General features: G+C 30.2%; 1 protein-coding gene across 1 annotated transcript; it reads right to left on the bottom strand.

The window, feature by feature from the left end:
- Nucleotides 1–1,786: 1,786 nt before the first annotated feature.
- LOC145082191 (purine permease 3-like) lies at nt 1,787–10,201 on the bottom strand. Its single transcript, XM_079023305.1, has 2 exons — nt 9,339–10,201; nt 1,787–2,300 (listed from the first exon to the last, which is right to left on the bottom strand). The coding sequence occupies exons 1-2, from the start codon at nt 10,107–10,109 to the stop codon at nt 1,941–1,943; spliced, it is 1,131 nt and encodes a 376-aa protein (XP_078879431.1). The 5' UTR covers nt 10,110–10,201; the 3' UTR covers nt 1,787–1,940.
- Nucleotides 10,202–21,553: the final 11,352 nt, after the last annotated feature.

Here is a 21,553-nt window from a genome sequence, read left to right as displayed (position 1 = left end):
CATGATTTCTATGATTACCAAACATTTTGAGTATGGATTTACTCATGATTACTCGGATTACCAAACTGTTTGAGTATGGATTTACTCATGATTTCTCTGATTACCAAACATTTAAAGTATGGATTTACTCATGATCTCTCTGATTACCAAACATTTTGAGTATGGATTTACTCATGATTACTCTGATTACCAAAAATTTTAAGTATGGATTTAGTCATTATTTATTTGTTATCATATATTTTAAGTATGTATTTATTAATTATTTCTCTGTTATCAAACACTTTAAGTATGGATTTACTTATGATTTCTTTGGCTATCAAACATTTTAAGTATGAATTTACTTATAATTTTCTTTTATAAAACATTTTCAAACATGGTTTTAACTAGAAAAAAGATACTTTCGAACTTAAAAAAAAGTATCATTACTGTAGTTAGCAAAAAACCTGTAAACTTTCACCAACCTTGTGTTAACCCTCAAAACTACATGTATTCTCAGGATATCAGCAAACAAGCTTTCAATCGGAAGATTAGTCATGGATTTCAAGCAACCTAGTTTTATCTAAGTTTTTGTGATATCAGCCTATCTGTTAAGGAAAATTTATGAATTTATTATTATTATGAACCTTGTATTCAAACCTTAAAGGGGAATGTAACTGCTATGTTGTTATTGTTATGACTTGTGATGTATATTCAATTTGCTTTGTGATCCATGAACTAAGTCACACAACCCAACGTATTCCGCCGTCTCGGTCGGGGTGTGACACACACATTTAGGTCTGGATTGGGGAAAAAAATATCATCAAAGTCAATTGCATCTCCTCTCAGCCTCCTTCTCCCCTCTTTTTCTGTTTGGAATTTGTATCTTTTTGTATGTTTTGGTTCGAGTTTCATACACAGAAATCGATCCAGGTGGTGGTAAAGGGCAGTTAATCAAATCCGAAAAAAATGATTTTTGGGTTCGGGTTTCACACATAAAAATCGATTTAGGTGGTGGTGAAGATGCAAACATGTTTAATTTCCCACTTCACAACCATTGAATCGTTAGCCACCACCAGATGCAAACTCCGATCTGGTTCCCGATCTTGTTCCCACTTCTTCCTTCCTTAGATTTCATCGGAGCCACCACTTTGATTTTTCGGAAATCAGTTTGAGTTTTATTATTGATTTTGGTTTAGTTTGGTTTAGTTTTCTCTCCATTACCCTTCCAACTAGCTTGTCCCTAAACCGATATTCGGTAGGGAAGAATTTGAAGTTCATCTTCACAAAGTTCATCAGTAGGAGATGGTGTAAGAGAATAGTGTCCAGGATAGATAGATAGATAGACAGATATATATATATATATATATATATATATATATATATATATATATATATATATATATATATATATATATATAAAGAGAGAGAGAGAGAGGGTGGGTGATATTTTTTTATTTTTTTATTTTTAATCAAAATAATAAAAGTTTTAAAAAGAAGTAATAAATGACATATTTGTCATTTCATGTGGGTTATGGACCAAAATCATACAAAATACCAACCATAATGACCAAAATCATATAAGGTATATTGGAGCACCAATGCATCACCAAATTTTTTTGGACCAAAACCATATAATTTTACAAATCATAAAGACAATTATTGCAATTTTGTCTTTTATCTATCATTGCAAAAGTTAATAGACTATAACAACCAATTTAGTATTAGTCTAAGGAAGGGATGTGTAATTTGCGCAAACTGATACTAACATGACAAATATATATCATACATTATAGAATATTCAACAAAATTAAAATGGAAACGAGATTTGGATTCTATTTTTATAAGATATCTTCGAAAAATCTCAATTTTTCGCACTTTATAACTATTTTTAAGACATAAAATGTTTTGGCTAATTTGAAATCCAACATTAAATTCAATTTAAAGCACATACAATGGTAAGATTATACTGAAGAGTAATTAGCTTGTGCCAACTCCATTGATTGTTGAGTAGATTGTGTGTTATCTTTGGATTTTTTCATAACCTTATACTCTCCATAGAAGTAAGAAGCAAATCCCCATAAAGACAAAACGAGTGCAACACCTTTTTCGGCTTGAAACTTCTCTTTGTAAAAGACAACAGCTAATACCTCTGTCACCGGAAGAAGAACAGCAATTATGATCCCTGATAATAACGATGATGCACAAAAGATCACTCCTATGGCCCCCAAGAAGAAACATTGCCAGATTAATGCACTAAAACACATTATTATGTAATACTTGGTTTCCCCTAAATCAAAATCTCTTGCCTCCCTCGGAATCACCTACAAAGAACATGATTAAAGTTAAACAAATCCTTAATTTTTATATAAAAGCAACATTTTGTCATATCAAATAGTACAAAAGAAAATGCCAAAATGGTGAAATGTTACATCCCATGCATTACAACCTTAGGATGAAATCATCATTATGATTTCTTATTTTCTTAGAAATAGTTAGAGCAATAACTTTCATTATTTTTAATAAATCGTCTATTTTCGTTCAAAAAAAAAGTATCACTTTCACTGTTATGCATGTATTACCATACAAGCATACACAATCTATACTGTTATGCATGTATTACCATATAGGCATACACAATTTATATAAGTAGAAAATACACAATTTATATAAGTAGAAAATATGTAACAAAATAAAATGTAAAATATCAATATAAAAATGATACAGGCACTATCGATGTGGATGATGATTTCTACTTTTTATTTATAATAACGACATACTAATAATTTTTTCTCGTAATGAAAACGTACTTAGAATGTTTACCAATATAATAATAACTAAGTATTGGGCTATAATGGTTATCAAATTCTAAATACATAGGGCGTGTTCGATAAAACTAGCTGGTAGCGGTTAACTTTTGATTTTGGAGCGTTTAATTGAAAGCTACTCCATGTAGCTTTTGATTTTGGAGCGTTTTGTTTAGGCTAAAAGCTAAACGCTCATATCGTCGAACGAGACTTTTTCTTTTTAACTAGCGTTTTCTTAAAAGTTAGAAGATATAAGCTCCCAAAAATTATGTGCCGAACACACCCATAGTATCATGCATGTATAAAGAAAACATAACAGTGTCCCCAAGAAAAAGTAACTTTTTCTTAAATATTTATTACTCTTTTTCTTTTAGTTTCTTCTTTTTCATAATAATATCAGTAAATGTTTTATATAATGGTTATAGATAAATAGATAACAAGTTGCGTAGTTAATTTTTCTTTGAATGATAAAGCTAATTTTTTCAGAAGCTGCATCCATAGATTGTGGGTGTCATAAAATTACTATACATAACCCAATAACATTACTATGCATGATCAATTGGATTCGACTAAGGAGTTTCACAACATCGGACGTAAGAAAACCAAAAACATCAGACACGAAATCTATATATATTTGTTGATTTTTCATGCATGTTTTATAATGTGTCACTTTATATGAAACATCTTTTAAAACAACTTAGTTCCACAATAAAAACCTCATTTCTCAAGAGCACGGTGAAAACCACTCAATAAGGCCACGAAAAGGAAAACCCGTCTTAGTACTTTTGGACAGTGTTATTCTATGAGAATGACAAAAAAATATATTGTTTGATAATATAAATACGTTCAAACTTACATAACTATTGTCATTAACACACATTTTCACTAATTAAATCATCTATAAAGTTATTATAGATTTATTATTATTATTCTCATTCTGTCAGAATGTTTATTAAGTCGTATTCTGTCAGAATGAAATTGAGTGAAAAACGATGCGTGAAAACAAAAATGAATAAGAATTAGTGAGAATGCATGAAAATGATGATATTTATGTAAGGTTGAATGTATTCGCATTACTAAACAACTTATTCTATTAGTAATTCTCATAGAATAACATTAATAATTGTCCATCCACGTTATAACCTAGCCACATATATATATATATATATATATATATATATATATATATATATATATATATATATATATATATATATATATCCCTATACTAATAAAAGAGTAATCATTTTGCCATGTGTCATTATATTAGACCTCTTAATTAATATGATGTCATTTGTCAATCTATTAGTTCTTCATTTTAAATTTATTAGACCTCCTAATTAATGTGATGTTATTTGTCAATGTATTTATTCTTCACTAGTTTATAACCCGTGGAAACCACGGTTATAAAATTAATTGAAATTTTATAGTAAAACCTCAAAATTAATAATTAATTATTTTAAATAAATATATATATATAATTAATTTTTAATATATATTAGACATTTTTTATTTGTGAATTAATGAAAACAATAATATAAAATTTAAAATTTAAAATGAAGAATAAATACATTGACAAATAACATCACATTAATTAGGATGTCTAATAAATTTAAAATGAAGAACTAATAGATTGACAAGTAGCATCATATTAATTAAGAGGTCTAATATAATGACACATGGCAAAATGACTACTCTTTTATTGGTATAGGGATTTTAAATTTTAAATTTTATATTATTGTTTTCACGGGTCATAAACTAATATATATATATATATATATATATATATATATATATATATATATATATATATATATATATATATATATATATATATATATATATATATATATGAAATTTAATAATCTAACAATTATAATGAATTTTTAAAAAGAAACCATTTTTTCGTTTTTTGGAAAATAAACACTTTCTCATGAATGATTTCATTCAACACTGATGTTCATATTTTGGAGTTCTTGTTTTCAATTTTTTTTTTCAAAAAAATCCCTCTAATTATATCTAAAATGTCTAGTTCAATGTGTGAAAATGAGGATTTTCTCCCCCAATGCTCCATTCCGGATTTGATCTTCAAAATGAACACTTACTCCTAAAACAAATACCCTTATTTATGTCTGAAATGTTTATTTCGAAGTGTTTAATGTTATCATTTTTACAATAAAATGTTTGATTTTATGTAATAATACCGCATATAATTAATATTTCCTATATTTCTTTATCTTTTTGTTAGATTTAAGTAAATAATATTCTTTTCTTGAAAGTCCAGAATTGTCATTCGATTTCGGACTTGTTCCTGAAATTTAGAGTGTTTTTTTTTATCAAAATCCAAAATTTCAGTCCGTAATGTATTTTTTTTTTCATAAAAAATGTTTTTTCTAAGTACGGAATGCCCATTTCGAACCAAATAGTTATTTTTGCAAAAAAAAAAAATTATTTTAATTATTTTCTTCAAATACGCATTAAATTATAATTAGATTACTTAATTTCCCTTGTTATTATCTATGAAAACATATCTTAATTTTATTTATAAACATATGTTAGAATATGGTTATTAACTTATTATAGATAAAAATTAAAATATTGTTGTTATAGATAAAAATAAAAGGTACTAGTTATGTAGAAAGACAAAGAAAAAAAATCTTTCCGTAATTATGAAATATTAAATATTCAAATTAATTTAAAAGTATATTCTAACAACCCAATAAAACTTTTCGACATAAAGAGAAATTCAATGTTAATCATCTAAGAAACTTTTGCTAACTTTTTGATATAAAGAGAATTTCAATGTTAATCATCAAAGAAACTTTTGCAACTTTTTGATATAAAGAGAATTTCAATGTCAATGAACTAAGGAACTTTAGCATCGACTTTAGAAAGGTGGGGGTACATCAAGGCCAGTAGTTGTAAGAGGGATTTGTTTGGAATCAAAGAAAAGGTGTGGGGTCAAACGTTGAGAATGAGAACCATGAGGATGAATTTGGTCCAACCAATATTGGAAATGAATTCCTATTTCCTATAGCTTCTGATGCCAATCTGACACGTACAGCGAGTGTACTATTGGGTTTTTGGGTATCCTTATCATAATACAGTATCTGTCTATAATCGTATATATTATGTATTTTAGGTTAATATTATAGAGTTATGAAATAAGGAGTAATTACAATTAAAAAAATATCATATTATATATATATATATATATATATATATATATATATATATATATATATATATATATATATATATCACACATACTATTAATATATAATTAAGAAACCAAATATATTTTGATAATAAAATTATAACTCTTCTAAAACTATAAAGCGGTTTCGGGTTAGGTACATGAGATCATATCGAGCACGTAATAATCTCATATCTAAGACATATTTAAGAAAAAAATCACGTACCTGATAACCATTTACTCGGTAAAAAAGTTTCAGGTTCGATATTTTTATCAGGATCTGAGTATTTTTGTCATCTTATGTATATAGTTCTGTTATAAAAAATATGGATTTTGAACTTAAATATGTTATTTGATTTCTAGTATTTCATGCAACAGGAACGTACAACTTTTGTTACGTATATCATTTGTAAATCAAGCAAATCCAACCTACAATAAAAGAAATAATACTTTATTTGACCAATGTCTAAAAAGTTAGAGAGCATCAACCGCATTTGGTGCTTGGTGTATGATCAGGTCATGTGCCTACCTTATATAGGTATCGTTCAAATTTTGTGCGATTGATAATTGCTGATGCTTTATATAAAGTTTTGTTTCAAAATAGTTAGGTTTCTTTAAAAGGTTCATCTTTAAAATATCTTAAATGGTAACTTTTATTGTTAATGTGTGGAATTTTATACTCTATATATAATAAAACGGACACCATATCAAAACCAAATATGCCTACCCTATATTTGTTTGTTTTCCAAAAATCTTTTTTTTTTTTTGGTAATAAATATCGTAATCGATATATAATTTTCTTATTTATAAAAAAAAACTTATTTTCGTTTTAGAAACTATTTTTTAATTACTTAATATAAGGCTGGTTTTGTTGCCCCCATTAGCGGAGGGTAAAAAGAAAATCATTCAAAAACCAGGTTAGAATCACTATAATTATTAACGTTTAGTTAACAAAGTAATTTCCATATATAACTTACTGTAAATATTGTTTTAACCCTAGAAACATAAATTAATCTTTAAATCAATGAAAATATTATGTACACTTTGACAAATACTGTAGACCAACATTTTTTTTAGTTTTATCTTAAACCATATTGAGAGATTAGATAAATAAACCATCATATAATCATTTTTAATAAATGAAGATTTTTTGTCACATCTCAATCACTCATAAGTTTTGACACTTGTTATTTTCTGGTATTTTTGAAATAAATATTATTCACTTGTCAATTTTTTGTTTGTTTCAATTTTTAAAATTAAAATCATATACTTATATATGTAAAGTATTAAATATCATATATATGATATTAAATTGCAAGAAATACGTTTCTTATTTTCTTATTTTAAAGTTGTACGTTAAAAATATTTTTTGTTCACATTTTAATGTTTAATATTTTTTAACTCAACTCTTAAAATATATGAGTTTCACACCTAGTATGAAATTAAAAAAAAATCTATTTGTTATTTGAGATAAATGGTGCTCAAAATAATCTACCAATAACTCCAATTTCATCTTACTTTTTCATCTTAATTTTCTATTTGTTTTATTGTTACTATAGAGATGATTCTCAATTTTGTCCGAATCAAACCCTCCTCAAAGCAGGTAGGTGAGAAGGGCTCGGCTCCATGCAAGTTTTTCACCAACAATTGGTACTAAATTACGCAATGTGAAAGAGTATGTGCTTAGTCTGATTTTAAATAAAAAAATCTCGATTATATGATATTGTGTCCCAATTGATGAAAAAGTTATTTATGTTTTTTAATAGAATATGATAGATTATCGGTTATAATATGGTAATGGATTTTTTTGTTCAAAATACAAAGACAAGAGAGTTAAACTCACATAAACTAGAACAAAAAAACTAGAACAAAGTAACAAGACTTTTCTAAAGATAACATTTCTCTTACAAAATTTGTTGATGTAAAACGGTTTGTTGGATTAGATAAAGGAAATGTTTGGTGAGTTTGAAAAAACTAGCTTATAGTTGAAAAAGTTAGTTGTTAGCTTATATCTTAACTGATAAAAAAAATATGTTCGCTAAAAACTAATTGATAACTAGCTGAAAATATAAAAATGACATAAAAAAACTAAGAATAAATATGTTTTTTTATGCTTAATTAAAAATATATTTAAGAAATATTAAAAGAAAAACTCTTAAAAATAGCTTTATAAGCCAATTAAAAATACTTTCTAGTTTTAAATATTTTTTAAAAAGCACTTGAATCACATTAAACATATTTTTTAACGAATCAATGCTTAATTTTTTTTTTTTTAAAAGAATTATATTATCGTATAAAATTAAATATTCGAGACTTTTGTATTAAAAAATAAATATTTGAATTAAACCTTAAACTGACAAATAATATTGAGACTTTATCACATATTTCTTTTTATTTTAATTATAGAAAATTACCTTGTAAATAGTTCAACAACAAAACAAGATTAAGTATAAGAGCATCTTCAATGCTAAACCAATATCATGGGTCAAAAATATTGTTACCTCATTATTTTATTTTTACAGACCTCTAAGTAATTGTTTCACGGATGGTTAGCTTTTTTATGACTCTTTTTTTTTTTAATTTAACTAATTTTACTCTTATCCATCTAAAATGTTATATAAAACTCTTTCATTTAACTAATTGTTTTTAAGCACATCATATTTTAATATAAACATTCATTTATGTACAAACAATTTACATATTACTATAATTTATATTTATATATTATATATGTATTCATCCATAAATTTTAGATAAATAACAAATAAATCAAAAGGATAAAATGAAATATTATTTAAGAAAAATGAGTTGTTCATTAAAATATATTGACCATTCAATATATATTAAAAAAAACAAAAAAAAAAACCATGCAATCTAATTGCGTTTAGTTATTTTGTCCACTTAACCAAATAGTAATAAATAGTAATAAGTTATAAAAAAACCTCTTATCAAAATGCTATAAAAAAGATGCTCTAAGTAAATATAAAACTTTATCATAAATTAAATTATTCAACTTACCAAAATTTCTTTCATATTTCTTAAAATACGAAGGAATTTCCAAATTCATTTTTGAAAAAAATAATAATAATAAGGCAACTTCACAAAATATGAAAATATAGATATAAAGAAATTTTCAGTCGAATGGATAGAAAACTAATTTAGAATATTAAAAGATTCAAAAAGATAATACTATTTTTTTCATATCTATGAAAAGATGATCATTCATGATCCCCTCATTTACGTTAGTTCAATTATTAACTGAAAATCAAAGGAAATCAAATCAAATAATTGACTTATGGAGTCAGCCGGCAGTGCGTGTTTTGTGTGAGAGAGAAGAAACAAGCTGTAATGAGTTGTACCTTGAAGTCATTGTTGATGATCATTCCAACCATACAAAAGATAGTAGCAAACAAACACATAACCATCTGAATCTCCAACACCAGTGTATATGTAATGGCCTGTTTTGCCTTGTTGTACGTTAGTTCGATCAACGGCAGAATAAACCCATACAGCACCGCCGCCGCCACCGTCAGCACAAACCCCATCACATACTGCTTCTTAGTCTCCCCCTCCGGCCGGTCACTGTTCGTATGCAACGCCAGCACCCCCGCACCAACGGTCAAAAGCACCACCGCGTTTACTGAATACGCTGTGAATTTTTGTTTCACGAGAAGGTAAGCAAAGAACGCCGTGAAAGCTAGCTGAGAAGCAATGATGAGGGCGGAGGTGGAGACAGGGAGGCGGGCGACGCCGTAAGCGTAGAGATAGTCGTCAAAACCGGTGATCACACCGACGAAGGCTACCGCGAAGAACAATCTTGGACGCATGTAGATGAACGTTGTTCTTTTATTGTTTCCGTTTTTTCCGGCTGCACGGCGGTGGAAGTAGAGGATTATGAGGACAATAACGATGAACGGCCACCCGGCGGTTTCCAGGAACGAGGATAACCAGACGCGGTTGCCGCCATGGATGAAGTAGAGCCGCATAATCAATGGGCCACCACAGTTTCCGATGGATAACAAGATGCAATTCAAGATTAAAAGCGTCTTCTTTGCCGCAGGGCTAACTTTAGCCGCCATGGGTGCGGTTGTGCCCGTGGTGGTGGTGGTGGTTGTTACCTTCTCCATCATATGTAATGATTGAAATTAGTTTCGGGCAAAGGGTTCGAGGGGACAAAAGGGACGCAAACATATAACACTACCACAATGAAGTGTATTAACATATATATATACACTATCCGAGGATAAAATTTGACTAAGATTATTGGGCTAAAATGGCGTTAGGTAAAATTTTAAAATATTTTATAGACAAATCATACAATATGAAATGCTGTGAAATAACAACATTGAGTCATTCATACAAACATGAAATGGCTTTTGGAAAGATTAGTTCGTGTAGAAGGCCTATATGGATTTTAAGATATTCAAAATACTTGAAAAGAATCCGAGTAGTAGCGTATCTCCTCGAACAACTCCCGATCAAATAAAAAATTCATCCGGTTTTTTCATGTTTTGTTGCTCCACAGTCCAGACTGCTTTTGTTGGTCACCAAAATCACTTTGTTACTACCGGAGACTATTCATCCGGTTTTTTCTACGTCTCTTGGTTGATTTTTGTTTTATTTTTTTTAAAACTCTTTCTGGCATCTTTGTCTAAACGGCAAACAGACATTTTTTCCGCTGTTTATTTTTAAGAATATTGTAGACTTAAAAAGGTTCTCATAAGACATGTTGAAAAACTCATGGACGTAATTAGAATTTCATAATATTATATGATTTGACGTTTCATTTAGATACGACAAGTTATTCTTTATCTTTCAAAAAATAAAACTATAACAAATAAAAACAATATAATTAACATCACTAATAGTTATAGTAATACATTAGTATTCACGTTCAAAATATAGTAATAAAAATAATAACAGTTTATTTATTACAAATAATATTGTATTTTATTGTTACTAAAAGTACTAACATAAATACATTAGCGTTTTATGTTTATATTATTTGAAACTTTCTGGACATGTATTTTCAGGTGTCAACAACTTTAACATATATATATATATATATATATATATATATATATATATATATATATATATATATATATATATATATATATATATATATATATATAAAATTTTGTGAGACCGTAAGACGCATTTTTTTATTTATTTTATTTATTTTAACTTTTTTTAATTTTTTTTACTTAATTCAAGTTCCGAAAATAATATTTAAAAAAAGAATTTTTGGATTTTTCCATTTATTTTGCATTTTAAAATTATTTTTTAGAATATGTACAGTGTAATATTCTATTAGAATATTTCACGTATTTTTCAAAAAAAATGGAATTTTTTTTATTATTTTTTTAGTTAATTCAAGTTCCGAAAATAATATTTAAAAAAAGAATTTTTAGATTTTTCCATTTACTTTGCATTTTAAAATTATTTTTTAGAATATGTCAGTGTAATATTCTATTAGAATATTTCACGTATTTTTCAAAAAAAACGGAATTTTTTTAATTTTAATTTTATTTTTTTATTTTATTTTAGTTAATTCAAGTTTTGAAAATAATATTTAAAAAAAGAATTTTTGGATTTTTCCATTTATTTTGCATTTTAAATATTTTTAGATTTGGTCTCACGGTCTCACAAAATTAGAATGGTCTCAAATGAACCTGAACATATATGCATATATATATATTGAGTTAGGTTCAAATGTTTTCACTATCTATTGTGTGCATGTATGATTATTCTGAACCAATCAATTTAGTTATTTTAAGAAAGTAATTAATGCATATTAAATGCTGAAGATGTAATTAATATCCAATATGTCTTCAACATGTAATATGCATTAATTACTTTTCTAAAATAACTAAAATGATTGGTTCAGAATCAATCATACATGCACACAATAGATAGTGAAAACAAAATAACCTGACCATATATATATATATATATATATATATATATATATATATATATATATATATATATATATATATATATATATATCCCCAAACATTGACCGAATTTTGTTTCTTGTCATAGTTCTATCTTCTGAGACCATTTCATCTCATTGATTACATCTCTCTATACTAATAAAATAGTAGTTCTTTTGCCATGTGTCACTATATTAAACCTCTTAATTAATGTGTTGTCACTTGTCAATGTATTAGTTCTCCATTTTAAATTTATTAAACATCCTCATTAATGTGATACTATTTTCAATGTATTTAACTATTTATTCTCCATTTTAAATTAAAATTTAAATTTTATATTATTGTTTTCATTAATTCACAACAAAAGTCTAATATATATTAAAAATTATTTTTATATATTTATTTGAATCAACGATTATAATTTCACATAACTAATAAAAATATCTCTTAATTAGTAATTTATTTAAAATAATTGATTAATAATTTTGATTTTTTTTATTATAAAAGTTTAATTATTTTTATAACTGTGGTTCCCACGGGTTATAAACTAGTAAAGAAATATAAGTATCATGGTTTATAGGACAATTACTACTTTGCCTACAAGAAGATAACAATCAAATAATTTTCTAACTTATTATCAATATTAATATTTTTTAAACATAAAAAATATAAGAAAATGTCCAGTGTTATTTTTATAAAGCATTTAAAAACAAAACATAAATTATAAGAAAATTACAAATGTCACTAATAACTATTTTTTTATTAGTGTAGAAAGCTAGTTATTATTATTGAAAGAAATAATTCAATGAGTTAGAATTAATCACTTTTTATATTATCTTATATAGAAAATAATATTAGAGTTGGAAATGATCTAATGAATTAAAATGCATAACTTTTTTATAAACATCAAATCTAACTTAAACCTAAACTAGGCCTTAAATTCACATATGTTTATAGTGAGACTGGAACTCTTAACTTCAAAAAAGAAAGACAATACGAGATACCACAAGGCTTTAGCCCTTTGGTAATTAAAATGCATAACGTAAGTGTAGATTAAAATAGGATGGATAAATGTATTAATACGATTAAAATATAAAAATATTAACATCGATTTTAACAAAATCATTTAAGAGGGAAGGTTTTGACTTCTTGTGGCTCAATTTTTATTTATAGGTAACTTATTCTACCCGTTAGTGATAAAATAGGATACTAATGACTCGTATTCATAAAAACAGGTAGAGACTAATATATTTAATTATTTATCATAACGATGAACTATTTAACCTTATTAAACTATAACAAATGTTTAACTTAAAAAATATTAATATAAAAAAAGAAAGGAATTACCACGTAATCATCTCATTCTTTTGTTAGAGCACTGTGTTGATTATGATCCGACTTCGTTTCGGATTTTTCATTCTTGGTTTGAAATTAATCTTTGTAAAACATTGTGTATAATTATTATGTTCATAAACGGATTACATCAAATATATAAGTTACATATTTACATTTTGTATCCTCAAACTACTAGCTATATAATAAACTGTCTAATATTCCCCCGCAAGCTAAGCTCGGGTAACGAGCTATAGCTTGGAACGCAAATCGATAAATCGTTGAGACGGTAACGGCTTGGTGAAAATGTCTGCAATCTGATCACTTGTAAAAATAAATTGAACATTAAGTTTTCCTTTAGCAACCTTTTCTCTAACAAAATGAAAATCAACCTCCAAATGCTTTGTACGCGCATGAAAGACAAGATTTGTTGATAAGTAGGTAGCACCCAAATTGTCACACCATAGAACTGGAACTGATGTTTTGAAAAATTTAAGTTCTCGAAGAAGAGCTTCCAACCATGTGAGCCCAGTCATTGTGTCTGCTAAAGCCTTGTACTCGGACTCAGTTGATGACCTAGAGACAACCCATTGTTTTCTAGCTGACTAGGAAATGAGATTATTTCCAAGGTAGATGACATATCTCCCCGTGGATCGACATTCATCAGGACAACCAGCCCAGTCTGCATCTGAAAAAGCATTTACAAAATGAGCATCGGTATAGGCATAAAGAATGGAGCTGGAATTATGTTGGATTACAAGGCCATAGTGAGATGTCCCTTGAAGATATCTAAGAATCCATTTTACAATAGACCAATGATTCTCAATGGGAGAGTGCATAAACTAGCAGACTTTGTTGACTACAAAGGTGATATCAGGACGAGATAAGGTAACATACTACAAAGCACCAACCATCAGGCCCGGTTTATAGCATGTGCAAGGTGGGCATTGGAACAGGGCCTACAATCTTAAGGGGCCCAATTTTTTTTTTTTTTTTATATTATGTATAGTTTAGCCCAATTCAAACCTAAAGCAGTCTAGCATCATCAGTTCATTGCACGTCGAATAGGCGCCAGAAGGCAGCGATCAAGTTGGCGTTAAAAAAATAGAGATCAGCGATTAGCAGGCATCCAGCGACAGCAACTCAGCGAAACAGTGAAATCAACTCAAAGAGCCAGGGGTGAGGGGTCGATTATCACTTTATGATTCTTCATTCTTGGTCCTGTTAATCTGGTAATACCGATACCCTAATAGATTATAAGAAATTGAGGAATGAGGATTATCAGTTTATAATTGTCAATTGCATACTTGAATGTCTGAATGAATTATAGAATAAATAGTTTATCAGTTTCTCAAATTCATAGAAATCAGTTTAATAGTTTATCACTATCTCATATTATGAGATTGAAATCTAATTGACTGATCCAATCAGATTATAGAATGTTGAATGAATGATTTGAAATATATTATTAGAAACTGAAATTAACTTATGAGATTATGTTTACTTTTGTGAATCCTCATGCCCTTGATTGAAAAACTTTAAAGATGGGTAATATTGATCGTTTTAAATGCTTTTCTACTAGATGTTTGATATCAATGGGCGGTGGTTCAAGGAGTTAATCCGCATGAAAAAGAAAGAAAGAAATAAGAGCCAAAAAAATTGAGGTAGTTTTAATTCCCTCTCTGACTTTTGAGGTCAAACTAAACACTCCCAAATTTCAAAATTAACACAATTTACATTTGTATTTTGATACTGCCACGTATATAACTTCAAAAACTCATTATTAGTTTAAGATTTATCTAAACTACAATAAATCTTAGAAGATTTCATAAGCATTTTGAAGTTGAAAATCGTATGTTTGACCTTAAAAAGTCAAAACAAGATACCAAAATCACAAACAACATAAAGGGTCGGGATTCCTTTCGGGTTATTGAACAAAACACATGAAAAAAAAGAATTTGCTACAATTTGAATCCAAACTGCATATTGGGCACATCGAGCATAAATATAAATATAAATTCTTATACCTTTTTATACTAAGAATATTATATTTTCATGTACTAAAATTCCATTTTTTGAAACAAAAACACGCAAGAAAAGCTTTACGTTTTTAAAAAGAACATCAAGATTTCGTTCATTGATTTGAGCCTATTGCTCTAACAAAACAATATTTTAATTCGTTACAAGTTGGGTTAGGGGCCTTTTTTCTCCGGGCTCGTCCTGGGTATTTAAATCCTCAGGACCGGCCCTGCCAACCATCTGCATATAGCGAACCGGATCATCAAATAAAGGACTACCACCAAGAAGCAAATTGACAGTGGTAGTAATAGGAGAGGAAATTGGTTTTGCTTTGGAGAGATTTGCTCTTTGAAGTAGTTGTAGAATATATTTTCTTTGAGATAAAACCAAATCCTTATGTTTTCGAATCGCCTCAATACCTAAAAAAATATGAAAGATGTCCTAAGTCTTGAATTGCAAACGTGTGACTAAGACTTTTGATGATATTATCAATAGCAAGAGAATTATTTCCGGTGAGAATAATATCATCAACATATACCAACATATATAAAAGAACCCCTTTAGATGAGCAGACAAAAAGAGATGGCTCTGATACCAAGTTAATCTTGGTAAAACGTTGTGTATAATTATTACGTTCATAAACTGATTACATCAAATATATATAAGTTACATATTTACACTTTGTATCCTCTAATTACTAGCTATATAATAAACTGTCTAATATTTGAGATGGGGGATTTTGATGGGATAGTTCGTAGTTCCGCGCAATCGCTGGACGAGATAGAGATTACGAATCCTTGGGTTATTTTTAATAAGAAACATCAACTTCTTAAATTTAATCTGAGGGTGTGGAATTCTAGTACTCGTGATTAGTGGTCTAATAAAAGGAAAATTTTGTAGGATAAGATTGAGTATCTGGATGCTCTTCTCATGGAGGATTTGGGATCAACAATTTTGAGAGAGAAAAAAGTTATCCTTATGAAGGATATGTCAGAGATGGATCATCATTTCCAGTCAAAGGTAGCACAAAAATTGAAGATAAAATGGAGCATAGAGGGCGATTAGAATTCATGTTTTTTTTTCCATAGAGTTCTTAATCACAAATGTTGTCTGCTAGCTATTCATGATGTGTTGGCTGACATGGTGTGGGTGGATGATTTGGTTCAAGTGTAGTAGGAGTTCCAAAGATATTATGAATCTCTCTTTTTCGCAAAATAATGGGAGGCGCCCTAAGACTGATGCTACATATTTTAGTACTCTCTCGGTGTTGCAAGTTCAACATATTAAGGCTCTTTTTTCTCGCTAGGAAATCATAAAGGTTGCGGGGGATTGTGGTTCAACCAAGGCCTCGGTACCTGATGGTTTTACTTTTTGTTTTCTCAAGCGGTATTGGAATCTTGTAGCGGACGATGTGGTGGCTTTTGTTACAGACTTTTATCATTATTCTTCCATTCCAAAGGGGTGTAATGCTTCTTTTTTTACTATTATCGCGAAAGTTAGAGATTCAAAGACAACAAGGGACTTTAGACCTATTAGCCTAATTGGGTGCCAATATAATATTATTTGTAAACTTTTAGCTAATAGGTTGGTGGTCATTATTACTAGTATTGTTAGTTCAGAGCAGTTTGCCTTTATTAAAGGGAGACATGTTTATGGATGGCATGTTCCTTCTAACTGAGGTGGTGGCTTGGAGCAAGGCTTCTAGAAATCTATTGTTGATGTTTAAGGTGGATTTTAGGAAGGCTTGTGATTCTCTTTCATGGGATTATCTCTTAGAGATCATGTGAATTATGGGTTTTGGGTCTCTGTGGTGTAGGTGGATTTTGGAGCTTCTGAGATCTACTAGAGTGTCGATTTTGGTTAATGGTTCCCCTACAGGAGAGTTTCAGCTTCATTGAGGCCTGAGACTGGGGGGGTTTCTCCCCTTTCTTATTTAATGTTGCTTTGCTCAGGAAAAGGGAGGCTAACTTTTCTGAAAGATCCATATACCCAAGAGTCATTATAGAATGATATTGATAGAAAATTGTAAGTCCCCAAAATTGCTTGTGTATCAATCAGATCCAATTGATGGTGCGGAATCCCAATCAATTGGATGATGTCAGATCAATATAGAAGAGAAGGAGAAGAAGAAGATTAAGAATCTAATGATGTATTCAATATGAATGATGCTCCATACAATAGATTCTCTTTCACACACACTTCTTCTCTCTAACTTTCTCTCTCTTCTCTAGCCTTCTCTCTTCTCACCATACACTCCCACATGCACTCCTCAATTTATATGGACCTCCAGCCATACACATATGTACAACCGCACACCCTGTGTACGGCCGTACACACAACCGCAAACACATACAACATTACATAAAAATATATTTTCCTAGAAAAGCAAAGTATAAACCATATTTTTGACCCAACAATCTCCCTCTTGGTTTATAGCTTTCTTTTCTAATTGGCCCAACAAGCTCCCCCTAAAAAGTAGCTGGCTTTTCTTGTTAATCTTTATTGGGAGCTTGGCTTCAGCATTAATCTTCAAATTGCTTCACAGCATCAAGATGAACATATGAATCTTCAATAAATGACTTCATCTTGAGCAGTTGGGATTTCTGCAGAATTTGACATTGAACGCACATTGGGTGAAGAGGCTTCTTGTAGAGATTCGTGAAAGATAGCGCTTTCAGCTTGAGAATCTTCAGAGAGAACAACGGAGAGAAATAATCTACTGGATCACTTCAGCAGGTTTAAGATAGCAGCAGACTGATTGAGGAGGCTTCAATGCAATCTGTCTCATAATCTTCAAGTACAACTTCACCATGCTTCTGGGGTTGACAGATTGAATGTCGAAAGAATAATCTTCATTTCTTGCTCCTTCGAATGTGAATTCTTCGATGCTTACGAATGAAGCCTTGGCTTAGAAGATCTTCAATACAGTCTCCACGAGTCTCATCTACGCCTGAAATCACTTTTCAAGACAAACAAAACTAAAAGAAAAATTAGCACAAAAAAAATATTTTTGGATTTTTAATATTTTCTGGAAAAATAAAAAACATAAACAAAATATTTTTGGATTTTCTGATTTTTCTGAACAAGAAATAAAACATAAATAACACTATTTTTTGATTTTTAATTTTCTGATTTTTGTTTGATTTTTGAATTATTTTTAATTCTCCTCCTAAAATTTAAATTAGAAGAAACTATGACAAATTTATCAAAAATAAAAAATGATATCTAACTTTAAGAGAGATTTTGGATCAAAGTTTTTAGACAGCCTTTATCCACTTATCGGTACCTTTCATATTCACATCTTTGTCTGGTCGATCGTCGGTATTGTTGTCCACTTAAACACGAAAAATTGTGACAAAATTAGGACATACTATAAGTGACAAGACAATGTGATCCTAAGTTCCTAGATATTATATCTGATCCTAAGTTTCTAGATACTATATCTTAAGGACCATTAGCTGACGACGACCAGGGATATTGTTGTCCACATAAATTGAGCAGCGAGATCTATAGAAATTCTGTATATGTTCAATTTTAAGTGTACTAGAACGTGTTTCCCGCTTCCTGATATGCCCCAGCCATCAAGAACTTCCAGAGTACTCCTTACACCGGGTGAGCAGACAACCATTCAGAGAGAGAGGATAGATTCAAAATTCTATTACTTATTACTTATTACTTCAGAGGGGTTGAGAAGTAGAAGGTTGCATATGCTGTGTACCAGGTCGGATTAGAAATCGCGCAGAGGAGACAGCATATGGCTAACAGATAAGAAGTCTTTCACATATATAACCTGCAGAGAAATAGAGTTGCATATGTTGTGTACCAGGTCGGATTGGAAGTCGCGCAAAGGAGACAACATATGACTAACAGACGGAAAGAAAGAAAATGATATTCTACAGACCTAATTTATCGGAATTTACTAGTCGCCCCATCCAACCGGAATTAAGGACAAAATCCGCACATCGAGGAAAAGTTAAACCACGGTTCCAAGTACGGGTTCAATTAATGTGACGAGTAGGTTCCCATATATATCTCCCTGCTCAACCTATCCAAGCGTCGTATTGTCAGTCTAAACGGAACTATCTAGGTCAAGATTTGTCAAGTCATTTGATTTCCTAAGTTCAATTCTGCCTAGTCATGTCCATTTAGAATCTTTCGTGCCTACCGACACATCAAACCAGAGCATAGACCCTTCAACTTCGGGTACGTTACGCAGACTCAGGTTGCCTGTTATCACTTTATCATATCACTTCTCAGAACATCTCCCTCAAGCAGCACATTTCATAACCAACATTTTTTTTTATTATCTGATTTTCTAATGTTTTTGGATTTTTAAAATTTTCTAATTTTTGTTTTGTTTTTATTTCTCCCCTAAATTTGTGCATAAGAGAGAAACGAAAGTAAATGCGCAAATTTAAATTATCCTAAAACAAAAATTAGTCTTTAAAGCGAATCAGGTTAAGAAAAACTCAGGAGTATAGAGAAGAAAACGCAAACCGTAAGTCACCGATTGAATTTGCATCCAGAAGGTCTGAGAACAGCACGCGTAAACTCAGAACAGATCCGAAAATTCTTCATGTCGTTAAGCACAAACGCCGTTTGTGATCTCTTCCTTTCTTCCTTTCCCGCTAAGGACACATACTCTCAAATAATGTTCTGAGTACTGTACAGTTGAGAGATGTCTCCTATCATGTGCCTGGAACAGCTACTACCAACAAACCGAAGTTTGATGATATGCCTCCATAGCTGCTCCGACACAGAGCGGGATCAGTTGGTCTTTGGAACCTAGTCCATTTTGAAACTATGTCAACCTTTGTCATCCTTGCACGGTACTCTCTCCCATGACATATCCTGTTTATCACAAATAGAAGATGAAGAAATATTAGAGTCATTAGTTGATTTGGGAGAGTGAGCCTTTGGAACCCATTTGTAGTTGGGTTTAACCCATTTCTTTTTCGATCCGATGGGTGGCTCAGTACTTGCTTTGGGACTTGATGTCGGTCGTTGAGATGACTTTGATTTTGGCTTCACGGGAGCATCTCTTGGATTTGATTTCTTAGCCGACATTCCCTTCTTGCCCTTAGGAGTTTAATTCTTGGCCTTATGGTTTTGATTCTTGGCCTTCTGGGCATTCCAGTCGCTATTGTATGAATGTGGCCTCGAAGGGTTTCTTTTGAAGCATCTCCCTCTTGGCGCGTTCTGCCAGCCTTGTGCATAATAAGGAACGTATGCGCGATTTAGACAATTTCGGGCAATATGACCAGGTGTTCCACAGTGAAAACAAGCCTTTTTCTTCACTGGGAAATTGTTTCTTCCTGCCCCTGGTGGCGTGTCCTTGCCTCGCCTCTTGTTTTTCCCACACGCACAGCTGCAACAGGTCGGCTGTTTCACTTGAATTGGTGGCATGTACTTCTCAACAACAGGTTGATCAGAAGCAACTGAGTTCGAAGCAACAGATTTAGAGTTCAAGGAGATGTTGGTTTGTTCAATGGTGTTCTCCTTGTTCTCATCCTTTGCTACTTTACCTGCACATGAAGTAGAAGCATTAGTATCGTTCAACTCAGCACCCTCAGTTGGCCCTGATTGTTCAGTCTTAACTGAATCTGGAGCAGGGGTTTGGCCATACTGAGCAGACATTTCTTCCTCATTGGTCTCAAAGGGTGGGTTATAATTGTGATTAAAAGGAGGTGGCACACTGTGATACCCTAGACCCTTGGTTTGATTATCTTTAAAACTCAATTGATTTTCTACTAAGGACTCGACTGTCTTACTTGATGCAGTATAATTTTTGAAACTAATATCTGTTTTTCCACACTTAATTTTCAAAGCGTCAAGTTCTTCAGTTACAGCCACAAGTTTGCGTTTAATGTGATCATAATTTTCACACTTGTTGCTGTAATCTTCTTGTAATTTCCTAAAGTCCTTAGTCTTGGCCTCTAATTGAGCTTTTAAAGGTTTCTGACATTTCCTTAGAGTATAGCCTTGGTATTTGAGGTCCTCATTTTCTCTTTTTAATAAATCGATTTGATCGCGAAGAAATTTAATCGTAGCTTTACAAGATGGAGTACATGAAACTTTATTTACCGGAATTGATGTGGAACTTATTTTCTTTTTTCTTTTTTTTTTAATTTAATTTTTTTTATATATTTTTATATTTTTAATTGTCCTTTGACTTAAAAACAGAGAAAGTCAACCTTAAAAGTCAAATTTAAACAGTAAAATCAAAAGTCAAACTTGAAAAGTCAAACCGAAAAGCCAAATTTGAAAAATTAAAAGTCAAACGA

This window comes from Lactuca serriola, chromosome 1, assembly GCF_051521515.1.
Source record: "Lactuca serriola cultivar US96UC23 chromosome 1, Lser_US96UC23_V15, whole genome shotgun sequence".
Classification (NCBI taxonomy): Eukaryota; Viridiplantae; Streptophyta; class Magnoliopsida; order Asterales; family Asteraceae; genus Lactuca; species Lactuca serriola.
The sequence above is the reverse complement of the archived record's forward strand: the minus strand, read 5'-3'. Positions and strand labels throughout refer to the sequence as shown.